At 44.5% G+C, this 14,022-nt stretch overlaps 1 protein-coding gene across 1 annotated transcript; it reads left to right on the forward strand.

Moving 5' to 3' along the window:
- The first annotated feature begins 9,154 nt into the window (after positions 1-9,154).
- Positions 9,155-13,522, forward strand: LOC118096970 (D(1) dopamine receptor-like). The gene has a single exon (XM_035139450.3). It carries the CDS (start codon positions 10,969-10,971, stop codon positions 12,334-12,336), a length of 1,368 nt encoding a protein of 455 aa, XP_034995341.2. The 5' UTR covers positions 9,155-10,968; the 3' UTR covers positions 12,337-13,522.
- Positions 13,523-14,022: the final 500 nt, after the last annotated feature.

Below are 14,022 nucleotides of genomic sequence, written 5' to 3' on the forward strand. Positions count from 1 at the left end.
CTCTCTTGCAACCTGCTGTTTGCAGTGGAAGGAAAGCATAAATTCCTTCCATTGCAAATACTGTAGTAAGATTGGAGTGGGGGTGTGGGTGTAGTTTTTGATTGGGACGGTGACAAGAGCAAAGGGTTAACCCCTACCCACCCCTACCACAGTCTTAGTCCAGATCCCCCCCCCATCTGCACTGGCCACTGTGAAATAAGAATGAGATTTGCAATGTCAAAAATACGTGTCAAAGGTCACATCTCGTTTGCCTCTATGCCTGCCTGTCACAGTATTCTGTGGCAGCTTTACTCCTCTATCCCAGCAGCACTATCCCAGTCTAGTTTGGATAAATGGAAAATAATATGTACCCGATCTTTTTAGCAATTTCATTAGGGTTGCTGTGAGGTTGACCTGCAATCCCAGTTTGGAACCAAGCAAGCCCAGTGAATTCTCATTGAGGCAATAAACCTCTGCAGGCCCACTCATTCACCTGCAGGGAAACCCTGGTTGCCTGTTGCTGCTGCGCTAGTACAGTGGTACCTCACAAGATGAAAATAATTCGTTCCGCGGGTCGTGCTGTCTTACGGAAATTATCGTCTTGCGGAAACAAACAGCAGACGGCAAAAAAGCGGCAAAAAAAAGTCTTGTGAGACGCGGCCATAGAAAGTTTCGTCTTGTGAGGCAACAAAGAATCGCTAGACGCTTTCGTCTAGTGAGTTTTTCGTTGCGCGAGGCATTCGTCTTGCAAGGTACCACTGTACTTAAAACACACAAATCTATCCTTTTGTGCACTGTCCTTAAAAACAAACTACAATTCTGTGCCTCAGCAATCCAAATTCTACTTTCAGGTGGGGAGTTGAATTATGTGACCCAATTAAGCAAATTCACACAATTCTGCAGTCCGTGTGTGTGTGTGTGTGTGTGTGTGTGTAATAGTTACTTTTTTGCTACTCACGGGAGGAGGAAGGATACTGAAATCCTGTTGCCAACTACTAGAAATCGGATTCAGCCAGGTTTCTGCCTTGTGAGACTTGTAAGGTGTCAGTGCCTGCACCCTTTTAAACCCCGTTTTAAAAAATCAAAAGAAAAACAGATTCCAAGAACGCTGAATTATTTGCCCACCACAACAAAATGCCATACATTCATGCACAGTCCTGCCAATAGGCAATAGTTTTAAGAGGATTTGAGTTCCAAATGCAATGTAAACAGCTCTATTCTATAGTTCTCATAGCAATTTACTCTCTAAAGGAATAATTATTTTCCTCAAATACTAGTTCATTGGGATCAGTCCTGATTTTCTGCTGCTTTCAGAACCAGGTCCTGCTTCTCTCTCTAATCTGTACAACATGCAAGAAGTGGAGGTTTTATTGTATGTGTCCCTACTGTGTTCGTATCTAAAATATTGCTGCTCAGAGGGCTGGAAGAGGCATTCAACAGTTAATATTGAACAGCTTGTTCCTTTCTTGAAGTGGCTTGTAATTTTCATGCTCCAGCACCAAGCGGGAATGTAATCAGGATGAATGAAGAGAAAGGAAATCTAAAGTCTCAATTGTTTAAAAGTGGGCAATTTGTAGAGAAGGCAGTTATGTTGGATGTGTGAGAGAGATTAAAGAAACTGCAAATTTAAATAGTGTCCTGGCGGTGGGTGAAACCTGAAGTGTACTGCATCGTAGTTATGCAACCACACAGAGGTTGGAACTGTGTGTATTCTTTTACTCTCGCCCCAATCCAAATTCTATACCAAAATATCTCCAGCTTTGTGCTCCAAATGTATGCAAACATCATCATTTTCTTTGTAGCTAACTGGAACTGTAGAATTGTGGAGTTTAGAGGGACCACAGATCTTTTGCCCAATGTGGAGTTCGAACCCACAGCCTTGAGATTAAGAGTCTCATGCTTTAGCAATTGAGCTAATTGGCATGTGTGTTGTGTGAATTTGAACTTTTTGGGAGAATATATTTCAACTAAGAAGCAAATGGGAAGGATAAGAACAATACATGGGATCAACTGATGGGTGAGGAGTCAGTAAGGAATGTATGAGGAAAGAAATGGGACTTAGTGATTGAGTGGGTGGCATCAATGGTCCAAGAGTTCACAGCTTTGCTGCCCCTTGGGGGCATGAACCCTTTGCAGGCACTGCTTTGCATCAATTCTCCCTGCTCCAGTCCTCTTTGCACATTGTCTTTGTCTTTATTTCTGGCCTGAGATTGACTATCCAGATCCAAATTCTGCAATAAAATACGCTATGAAGATTGAGCTCTCTTGTCCAAAGCTGGTTAAATTGGAAACCATGTGCTCTTTTGCCATTTTCTTTTTTTAAAAAAGATCTTGTCTGCTGTTGAACAGTCTCCGGAAATGGATCTGTAATTGTGCTTTAGTCAAACTCCAATTGAACCAGCAGTTGTTACCTTTTCTTGTTGGATATGAAAATGGTGTTTTGATTCGCCCCCCTCCTGGATTTCAAAGGAAATCTGTGGCTGGGTGCACATTCCTCCCCACTATGCCAGAGGCATTATTGCCTGTGCTATAGACACTCAATTCACTGTACTGTAATCTCTCCTACACATGTTTTTGTGGGTTTTCATTGTGCTTAAGACCTGCTTGATCAGAGAGGATTGTGGGGCACAGCGTCTGCACACAAGAGGGAAGGACACCTGTATGGCAGCTTTCTCAGCTGCAGCCTTTGACGTGTGACCCCTGTATTGCAAAGGCAACACACCAGATGTAGAAGCTTTCTTTTTCTTTTTTTAAGAAAAAAAGAAAAACTTTTCAAATGGTTTGGTGCTTCTTGTTTCAAACCTTTGGCATAACATCAATGCAAGATGCCCAAGTTGATATACCTGTTACAGAGAGATCGTGCACACAGTTGGGTTCAGGTCTTCAACATTCTTCGTTTTGTCTGCAAAGTAACGTGCATTCCAGAACCAAATCACCTTGTTCTCACTTTAAAGAATCTAGTCACTCTTTCAGATCACTGGGAAGGAAGTTGTACACTTTTGGAGCTGAAAAGAGGCTGTTTTCATGCGATTGGGTAAAAGGTTGTTCAACTAAGGCATGGGGGGGGGCCTGTGAGGGTTGTCAGTAGGACTGCTATTTCCTTTGGAAGAGGGCAAACGTTACAAGCTCAGATTAAGGTCACCCTGAAGTGTTGCGGCAAAAGCCAGGGTAATTAGAGCAAGGATAGCACTGCAATGTTTTTCTTGGGGCTGGTTTCCAAGGGAAAGCTTCCACCGTGTCACTATTTTTCTTAAGGAACTTGCTAAAGTACGGGAACTGCCAAACCTCAGAAGTTATTTTTCCTTACAGGAACAATGAGCAAGTTGCTTCCTATAGGGTAGGTGCAATAGGGCTTCGCTGTTGTGCTATGTGTTAACATGGCACACTTAACATGCCCCCCACAAAAAAATATAACGAGTATGGAGAGGTGGTTTTCTTTGGTTAAAAAAAAGCCACTAATTGTCAAGGAAGACAGAAACAAATGCCTCCACAAGACATCATTAACTTCTGAAATTAAGTGCTCCGCAGTGTGGTGTGGGGCACAATATGTTTTATTATATAAAGGGTTAGACCAGTTAGGAACCTGTCCTTCAGTTGTTCATCTACCCCAGAACAGTCTCAGCAGCAGCAGCAACAACAGGCTATTGGGTGCGAATCTCCCACATCTGCTATGTTGGGGGTGGGGCTGTTTGCCAGCAGTGAATGTGGCCACCCCACAGAGACTTGGAAGGGATTTACTGTAACCAACAACCTGCAGGTGATATGTTGAAGTGAACCTCTTGAAAAGCCAGCTCCCAGCACCAAACGCATGTCTGTGAACTATAGCAGGGCTCAAGCACCTGAGAATTGTAGAATTGGAAGGGAGCCTGGGGGTCATCTAACCCAACCCCCTGCAAAGCAGGAATCCCACCTACAGCTGTTCCTGGATGGGCTCCACTCACCAACCTGATTAACAGCCAGACACTATAGAGTTGTCCCAACGGGTTGGCCCAGACACGTGCCAAGTAAGGCAGACTGCCAAATGTGCAGGGAGAAGGCATCTGTTCTCAGCAACAGGAGCACCACTGGGTCTTGTGTGACCCTGCTGTGCCCTCTGCTTGTGACTCTAGTTCCTCCACTCCTAGCAGTGGGTTGACACCCTCTCCCCCCCCCCATCCTACTGCTATGCTCCTTTCCCTGGGAGAGAAGAAGAAAGTTGGGAATCCTGCTTGCCCAGCCAGTGTGGCCATATCCATGGAGGGGGAAGTACCTCTCCCCCCCCCCAGCCTCTGTTCTCCAGTCTCCCCCACCCCATGTCATGCTCCTGTTCCCCCTCTTCATCTGCCAGTTTACCACGCTACTCTTGAGCCTGGCAAAACCTCAAGATTTCTGACATGAAAACTCTTCCATGTTGAAAACAACTCACTGCACATAGAAAACTAAGTTAACATTTAAGCAAGTGACTCTCTAGCACTCTTCCTGTTGTGATTTCACCCCACGTTATAATTAGTTTTGGGGAATATTTAAAAAGGTGGTCTTTACCCCACCCTTGCCCTGCTGTCTCAAGTGGCAAGTGCTTCGCATGGCTGTTAACAGTTCTTATGTCTGCCTCCCTGAATTTGGGGGGTGGAGGCGACACGAGTTATTTTTCTCTCTGTTGCTTTTGTTTTGTTTTAATAGCCAAAGGGTACAATGTTTTTTAAAAGGAACTAGTTCTAGTTCAGCATGTCCAAAAAGGAACTAATTCCAGTTTGCTTTTGGCCCTTTGTAAAACGAACTACTATAATTCAGTTCAGTTCAAGTTTACCCAGAGGATCCTCTGCAAATTTTGTTCTACAAACTGCTGTGCTGAAGTATAAAACATACTTAAGATGACTAAGAAAACATCAAAACACATGCAGGGTGGAATGTGAATTGTTTATTTCCTCTGACAATTATGATTTTTAAGCCTAGCAGCCCCAAGAGTCTAAAAAGTAGGGGGGAAATGGATAAGGGAATTATATAGAAGGTGATCTAGAAAACATCTAAAGTTCTACCCCAAAACAAACTTAATTCACATCCAGGTCACCCAGCAATAATGGGAACAACATTCGAGTGTAGTTCAGATGTTTTTGAACTATAGTAATTCAGTGAACATTGTTAAACAAAACTAGTTCATTCTAAGCTCTGATATTATCTATGCGCTTGGAGGGGGGTGGGAATAGGCTCTGTATTCAGCTGGTAGAAATAAGCTGAATATATGGGGGACATTATATATGTAGCTGAATAAATTATTCAGGAGCCATTGTTTGAAGCTTGTGGTTGTTGTTTAGTCGTGTCCGACTCTTCGTGACCCCATGGACCAGAGCACGCCAGGCACTCCTGTCTTGCACTGCCTCCCGCAGTTTAGTCAGACTCATGTTCGTAGCTTCGAGAACACTGTCCAACCATCTCGTCCTCTGTCGTCCCCTTCTCCTAGTGCCCTCAATCTTTCCCAACATCAGGGTCTTTTGCAAGGATTCTTCTCTTCTCATGAGGTGGCCAAAGTATTGGAGCCTCAGCTTCAGGATCTGTCCTTCCAGTGAGCACTCGGGGCTGATTTCCTTCAGAATGGATAGGTTTGATCTTCTTGCAGTCCATGGGACTCTCAAGAGTCTCCTCCAGCACCATAATTCAAAAGCATCAATTCTTCGGCGATCAGCCTTCTTTATGGTCCAGCTCTCACTTCCATACATCACTACTGGGAAAACCATAGCTTTAACTATACGGACCTTTGTCGGCAAGGTGATGTCTCTGCTTTTTAAGATGCTGTCTAGGTTTGTCATTGCTTTTCTCCCAAGAAGCAGGCGTCTTTTAATTTTGTGACTGCTGTCACCATCTGCAGTGATCATGGAACCCAAGAAAGTAAAATCTCTCACTGCCTCCATTTCTTCCCCATCTATTTGCCAGGAGGTGATGGGACCAGTGGCCATGATCTTAGTTTTTTTGATGTTGAGCTTTAGACCATATTTTGCACTCCTCTTTCACCCTCATTAAAAGGTTTTTTAATTTCTCCTCACTTATTAAATGTTCTCATGTTCTCACTGATAACAGTTCCCTGCACTTAAATATATGTTTCTTGATTTTTTAACATTTGGATGCTGTTGTTTCCAGGGCATATTGTGACATAAAGCACAATAAAATAAATTAGGAAAATTATATGCTGAAATTGCCAATAGCAACCAATAGGAAGACAGAGGTTTAAACACTGAATTTTTATTATCTTTTATTTGTACCTAAGGTGAAATTTTTTATCCACCTTTCACAAAATAATGCCTGGACTGAAATGCTTCAAAATAAGCACTTCTTTGAAATTTTCAAGTAATGTGTAGGAAGTGCAGATAGTAGGTTGAAGTATACCTAAAAATGCATATATTGGTGAAGATAACATAACAAAAATGCATTGGATGTGGGGGGAAAGGGCTTTCAAAAAATGGGTGTATGATGCAACATTGTATACAAAAATGCATATACAATATTAGAAGAAATTTGCACTAAGATGCTGGTGAATTTTCATAAAGACGTTTAAAAAAATCACAAAGTGGCATGGAAATGTGGAAAACCGAGCTTAAGACTAGAAAAATAAGAAACTGACACTGACAGATTTGTCTCTCACTCAGAAGGAAGAAACGGAAAGTGTTGGCCCCTCGGAAGGCCTGAAAATGGAAGGCTCATATGAGAGGAGAGGCTTCTGCAGTCTCCTTAGTTCCAGGCCATGGATGGGCAACTGGTTTGGGTAGTGACTTGCACCTTTTCCTACCTTAGCAATCCTTTGGAATGTGTTGTAATTAACAACCTATAAAGTGCATATAATAGGGAGCATAGATGCCTTAAAAAGGTAAAGGACCACTGACAGTTAAGTCTAGTCGCGGACAACTCGGGTTGTGGTGCTCATCTCGCTTTACTGGCCAAGGGAGCCGGCATTTGTCCGCAGACAGTTTTTCTGGGTCATGTGGGCAGCATGACTAAGCCGCTTCTGGCGAACCAGAGCAGCGCACAAAAACGCCGTTTACCTTCCTGCTGGAGCGGTACCTATTTATCTACTTGCATTTTAAGTGCTTTCGAACTGCTAGGTGGCAGGTGCTGGGACTGAACAACGGGAGCTCACCTTGTCGCAGGATTTGAACTGCCGACCTTCTGATTGGCAAGGCCTAGGTTCAGTGGTTTAGACCACAGCGCCACCTGCATCCCTAATAGATGCCTTAAAGGTAAAGGTAAAGGGACCCCTGACCATCAGGTCCAGTCGTGTCCGACTCTGGGGTTGTGGCGCTCATCTCGCTCTATAGGCCGAGGGAGCCGGCGTTTGTCCGCAGACAGCTTCCGGGTCATGTGGCCAGCATGACAAAGCTGCTTCTGGCAAACCAGAGCAGCGCACGGAAACGCCGTTTACCTTCCTGCCGGAGCGGTCCCTATTTATCTACTTGCACTTTGATGTGCTTTTGAACTGCTAGGTGGGCAGGAGCTGGGACCCCGTTGCAGGACCTCGAACTTCTGATCAGCAAGCCCTAGACTCTGTGGTTTAACTCACAGCGCCACCTGGGTCCCCTAATAGATGCCTTAGGAAGCCCATTTTTCTTCTACTGTATAATAACAACCAAGCCTTGTGGGTCACATCAAACCCTGCAGGAACCCAAGTGAAATGAGGACAGAATATGGGTCATTAATTTGAAGACTAACCTGAACTTGAATGAGGTCAGTGCTGCTGAATCCCAGCCTTGTTTTAAAGTTCTGCTGCCAGAATGGTGGAAGAGAATCTCTTTCGACTACTAGTAAATGGTGCTCTGGAGCTTCAGCCTGGCTTCAACATATTTATCAATGACTTGAATGATGGGCTTGAGGGCATCCAGACCAAGTTCACAGATGACACCAAATTGGGAGGGGTGGCTAATACCCCAAAGGACAGGATCACACTTCAAAATGACCTTAACAGATTAGACAACTGGGCCAAAGCAAACAAGATGAATTTTAACAAGGAGAAATGTAAAGTACTACACTTGGGCAAAAAATATATATGAAAGGCACAAATACAGGATGGGAGACACCTGGCTTGAGAGCAGTACATGTGAAAAGGATCTAGGAGTCTTGGTAGACCACAAACTTGACATGAGTCAACAGTGTGATGCAGCAGCTAAAAACGCCAATGCAATTCTGGGCTGCATCAATAGGAGTATAGCATCTAGATCAAGGGAAGTAATAGTACCACTGTATTCTGCTCTGGTCAGACCTCACCTGGAGTACTGTGTCCAGTTCTGGGCACCACAGTTCAAGAAGGATACTGACAAGCTGGAACATGTCCAGAGGAGGGCAACCAAAATGGTCAAAGGCCTGGAAACGATGCCTTATGAGGAACGGCTTAGGGAGCTGGACATGTTTAGCCTGGAGAAGAGAAGGTTAAGGGGTGATATGATAGCCATGTTCAAATATATAAAATGATGTCATATAGAGGAGGGTGAAAGGTTGTTTTCTGCTGCTGCAGAAGCCTACACGGAGCAATGGATTCAAACTACAAGAAAGAAGATTCCACCTAAACATTAGGAAGAACTTCCTGACAGTAAGAGCTGTTCGACAGTGGAATTTGCTGACAAGGAGTGTGGTGGAGTCTCCTTCTTTGGAGGTCTTTAAGCAGAGGCTGGACAGCCATCTGTCAGGAATGATTTGATGTTGTTTCCTGCTTGACAGGGGGTTGGACTGGATGGCCCTTGTGGTCTCTTCCAACTCTATGATTCTAAGATATTGCAGAAACACCTGATTAATCTTGAACTCTGACCAATCAACATAGAATCATAGCGCTAGAAGGGACCCACAACCCCCTTCAATTATTCTATTATAGTTAATTTCACCTCAGGTGGGTGGTCCTGCATACCTGACATAGTTGGCCCAGGGGTGGGGGAGGGAGATATGTCCTGAGCCATATTGAACCCACCATGCTCACCACTTCCTGCAGGATTTGGGAACTGTCTGGTGCACCAAAACGGAGCAGGATAGAACTTCCTGTGTCTCAGCTGATGTGCAGAGGGTTCAATCCTGCTTTCTGCCTGATCAGTCATGCCAGCCAGTTGCTTCCTGGCGCACCCAAACCAATCAGGACTGAAATCGCTGTGCATCATTTGATGCATGGGGAGCTATCCTTCTTTATACAAACGCATCTGTACCTGCCCTGGTGCCACATATCACATCTGGTTGTGGGAAAACAGCCCTGTGGGACAACTGGGAAATTCTGGCAGGCAAAGTCTGGCTCACAAGCCAGTGGTTTACCATCCCTGCTTCGGAGTCCAGCTAAATTATTGTAGTCTGGCCTTTTTGCTGGGTGTCATCTCTCAAATGAAGGGAATAAACTGTAGGAAGAGGCTGTGGGATTTCTTGCATTAAAAGTTGCTTATATTCACGTTCATCAAAAAAAAGGGAAGGATCAGATTACTCAGTACTGAGGGAGATTATAAAAAGATATACAAAAAAACCAAACCCCACAAACCTGAAGTTATTCTGCTAGGGATTATAGGTATAGAAAGGGGGGGCAGAGAGAGATGGTCAAGTTCTTTATGTATGTAACTACAGCAGCTAGGTTCTTTTACGCTCAGAAATGGAAAGATAAAGAAGTTCCCACTAAAGAAGAATGGATAAGTAAAGTAATGGACTATGTTGAATCAGTGAAGCTAACAGCCAAAGTAAGAGAATCTAATGATTTTTTTAAATAAAAAGAATGGAAGCTTTTATCAGATTATTTAAAGAAATACTACAACATGAATCTGTGAGCAGGTTTTGAACTATGAGCAACAAACAACTTAATGACTATGCTAAAAAAAGAGGTAAGACAGGCTGGAGCAAAGGGGGAGATAAGAAAAACATCACAGAAAATGGGATAATATAAATATAAAGTCAATAATATAAATAGAATTTAAAAAAAAAATACTGAGGAAGGCAAATACCTACCACAGCAGCAGCAATGACGACGGCAATCAATCCATTTCCTAATACTGTACATGTATGGAATCCAAAGTTCCACTTGGAGGAATATTCTTATTGGAAGTAATTTAGTAGAGTTTATAGGAAATTCAGGGACCACAAAGCAGTGCAGAGATTATGGGGCAAAAGGGAAGGGGAGTCTGTAACCAAATTATTGTATTCCCTGTACTGACAGTAGCTAAGGGGACTTGCATTCTGTAAAAAAGGGGACCCCAGCTGCCTCTGTTCCCCCCTTAATTCACACACTGAACACAAGCCTCTTCTGACTGCCCTGTTCTGCTTCCTCTCCCTGCTGCCTCCAAGAGTCTTTTACTGAATTTGAATTTCCACCCTTGACTGCCACTATATGAAAGACACTGCATCTTCTTCATCCCTCTAACTGCTCATTCTCTTGCTCCTCGCCCTACTCTTCCTGAGAGCCTATTTGTCTGCTAAAATGCACCTTGCCTAAGGTCCCTGATACTTCAGAGCAAAGAGTGCACAGAGATAAGGAAGGATTCTCACCAAAGCCTAACAGGAACAGGAGCAACAGCAGCCACAGTGAGCTCAAAGGCAGAAAGAGCATCCAGCATCAGCAGCAACAGCGGAGAATTCTCAGGTCTTGTATTCATCCCATATAAAGCCTCATCCAAATCCTAGCCAGCACAAAGGGGTCTAGTGCTTGGGGGGTAGCATAGAGAAGCTGATGAGCTGCTAAAAATATAGAGGGGAGGGGAGGTAGGCTTGTTATATTAGAATCCACTCAGCAAAAAGTGTAGTAGGTGAGAACTGGCTGGCTTTGAGTGGCAGGCAGTCTGGAAAGCAAAGGGGGTGGAGGAAATGCCAGGCTGCCGGTAGGAATCTTGGAAAGGAGGGAAAGGTTGAGCATTGCTCCTTTGAGCTGGAGATCTAGCGGAGATCCTGGGGGTTGGGGAGCCAAGTGTTTGCTTCCGAGTTTCAAGCAAAGAAGGAGAGGAGCAGGGATATGATGGGCTGGTGGTGATGTAGCAGAAGGTGAACACTCTGGATGCTTGAGGACTGCAGGTAGGCATGGGTGACCTTTACCTGCAAAGAGGAGGACGTGGTGGTGCATCAGCCATGACTAATGATACCCTCAATAAAGAAGGCCAAGGAGAGGCAGAGCACTCAGATATGTCCCTACGAGTGGTGTTGGCCACTTTGCTGCTCCTCCTCATCCTCTCCACCCTGCTGGGAAACACCCTTGTATGCATGGCAGTGGTCAAATTCAGGCACCTGCGCTCAAAAGTCACCAATTTGTTTGTCATCTCCCTGGCTGTGTCAGACCTCTTGGTAGCCATGCTGGTGATGCCGTGGAAGGCGGTCACTGAAGTGGCTGGCTTCTGGCCTTTTGGAAGCTTCTGTGATGTCTGGGTGGCTTTCGACATCATGTGCTCCACGGCTTCGATCCTCAACCTGTGCATAATCAGTCTGGACCGCTATTGGGCCATCTCCAGCCCCTTCCGCTATGAGCGGAAGATGACCCAGCGAGTGGCTTTTGTCATGATTGGGGTGGCTTGGATGCTCTCCATCTTGATCTCATTCATACCCGTCCAGCTGAGATGGCACCAAGCCAAGGAGCTCCCTCCTGCCCACCAGAGAGACTCCAACATCACCTGGAGCTCAGAGGAAAACTGTGACTCCAGCCTCAACAGGACCTATGCTATTTCCTCCTCCCTCATCAGCTTCTACATCCCTGTTGTTATCATGATAGTGACGTACACCAGGATCTTCTGCATTGCTCAGCGACAGATAAGGAGGATCTCCTCTCTAGAGAGGGCCGTGGAACACGCCCAGAGCTGCCAAAGCAACGAGTGTTCCCATGAAGTGTCCTTGAAGAATTCCTTCAGAAAAGAAACTAAGGTCCTCAAGACCCTCTCCATTATAATGGGGGTCTTTGTCTTCTGCTGGCTTCCTTTCTTTGTACTCAACTGCATCATCCCCTTCTGTGACCACAACCTGCACCAGCTGGCAGAACTACCGTGTGTCAGTGACACAGTTTTCAACATCTTTGTTTGGTTTGGCTGGGCAAACTCTTCTCTCAACCCCATCATCTATGCCTTCAACGCTGACTTCCGAAAGGCCTTTGCAACCATCCTGGCCTGTGGCCGCTTCTGCCCCAACAATGCTGTGGAGACGGTGAACTTCAGCAATGAGCTGGTTTCGTACCATCACGACACCACCTGCCAGAAAGACCTGGTGGTCTTGAGTGACCCACAGCTTCTACCCCACACCATGACCCTCCAAGGGGAGGATAATGAGTTGACTTTTGACAAAGTCTCTGAGATCTCACGTGATACCTCCCATGATAACAAGGGAGCTGCTTTGTCAGCTATAGTGCATGTGGAGTATGAGACTGATACATCACTTGAGAAGATCGCCTATAACACGCTGGATTAAAAAAGGCAGACAGGTGGCTGTGTGAAGGAGGATGGGACACAACGAGAGAGCCTCTTCACATTTAGTCAAAATTATGTGTCATGTGATGGGGAGGGGTTGATGGAGAGGGGGTGGTTTTTTGGGGGGCGGTGGTGGCAAATAACTGACTCTTTGATTGGAAAATAATGTGTTTCCAGAAGATGCTCTCAGAGCCTGGCGATATATCCAAGGGGGAGAATAAGGTACAGCAGGGGTGCAGAACATTTGTAAGCCTTCCCATCTGGGCAAGGTTCCAAGGGTGGTGGGCCAGTGGTGCGCAGGGTCAGAGGCAAAAGTGGGTGGAGCACTGGATGTGCATTGTACCTTCGTATAGTAGGCTAATTTCTACACATGCGTGCACACCCCTCTATCCTCCATCCAGGCAAGCAAGAGACATTATCAAGAGGTGAAGGACACATTCCAGTCAGACAAAAGCACCCAAGGTGGGTGGAAATAATTTAATACGTTCTACAGTGGAAATTCATTTAATTCATTTGACAATGGAAGTGCAGGCAGTGGCTCACAACTAAAGCATCTTTGATGGAAACAATATGCACAGAAAGCTTGTTTGCAGTATTGAACGGCTTCTGTACTTAGAAGATTGTTCTGAAGTTTTAACATTGTCTTTTTGTTTATATCACCGTGTTGATCATTCTCAAAGCATGCTGTAGTTAAAAATGGCAAAATAGTGACAATGGGACAAAGACGATGATCAAGCTAAGAACAGTAAACAAAAGGCCTTTCTGTTATAAGAATCGTGGAGTCCTAAACCATGATGTTGACTTGGATGCTGTGATCTTAGTGACATAAATCCACGGTTCCTTATTGCAATTCTATTTTTTAGAGGCCAGAACTAAATTGCCGTAACTGGTGTGTGACTGAAGGTGACAGAGATGGAGAAAATGCCTGCTGTTTGATCCCAGCTTAATAAACTATGTGATTTTATTACTTTAGAAAGGTTACATGTGAAGTGGCCGAAAGCGTTCCTAAATTGTTATAACTTGCTTTTGAAGAAACAAATTCCTTTTCTTTTTCTAGTGTGAGACATAACTGCTTTCCATCTTCATTTGCGTTTATTATATTTTTGGGAAACACACACATTTCCTTTCTTTCTAAGAACCTTTCCCAATGGATGCTGTTTGCAGACAATAAATGTGTCCAAGTTAATAATTTGTTACAGAGTCCCTCTCCATATATATTTTTCCAAGGTATTTTACTATTTGGGCTTGTCAGTTCCTTGTTCCAAAAGACTGCAGGGTGGTCTATATGGATGCTTTAATTTTATCCTCACAACAACCTATCCTATCTCACTGTGTGAACGTCATGGCACAAGGAGGATTTGAACCCAGGTTTCCCTGATCCAACCCCAATATTAGCCACTACATCATGTTGGTTTATGAATTTTTCTGTGATTTAGCTGTGGTATTTTGTTACCTGTAAAAACCAACTCATCCTGGCACTATGACATCTTTTGTGATTGTATACTGGTATTATACTATATATGTATATATGTTTTCATATATATATATATTGTGAGGGACAAGGGATACAGGGAAGTCCCTCCCATCTTAAGTTCCAGCCCATCCCCAAGCGCTGGAGAGAGTAAGGAGAGCTCTGCCTCCAGCGGAGAGTCAGGAAGTGGTGTCCGAGGCTCAGGCAAGGTTGTGG

The sequence above is a fragment of the Zootoca vivipara genome, chromosome 14, assembly GCF_965207765.1.
Source record: "Zootoca vivipara chromosome 14, rZooViv2.hap1.1, whole genome shotgun sequence".
NCBI lineage: Eukaryota > Metazoa > Chordata > Lepidosauria > Squamata > Lacertidae > Zootoca > Zootoca vivipara.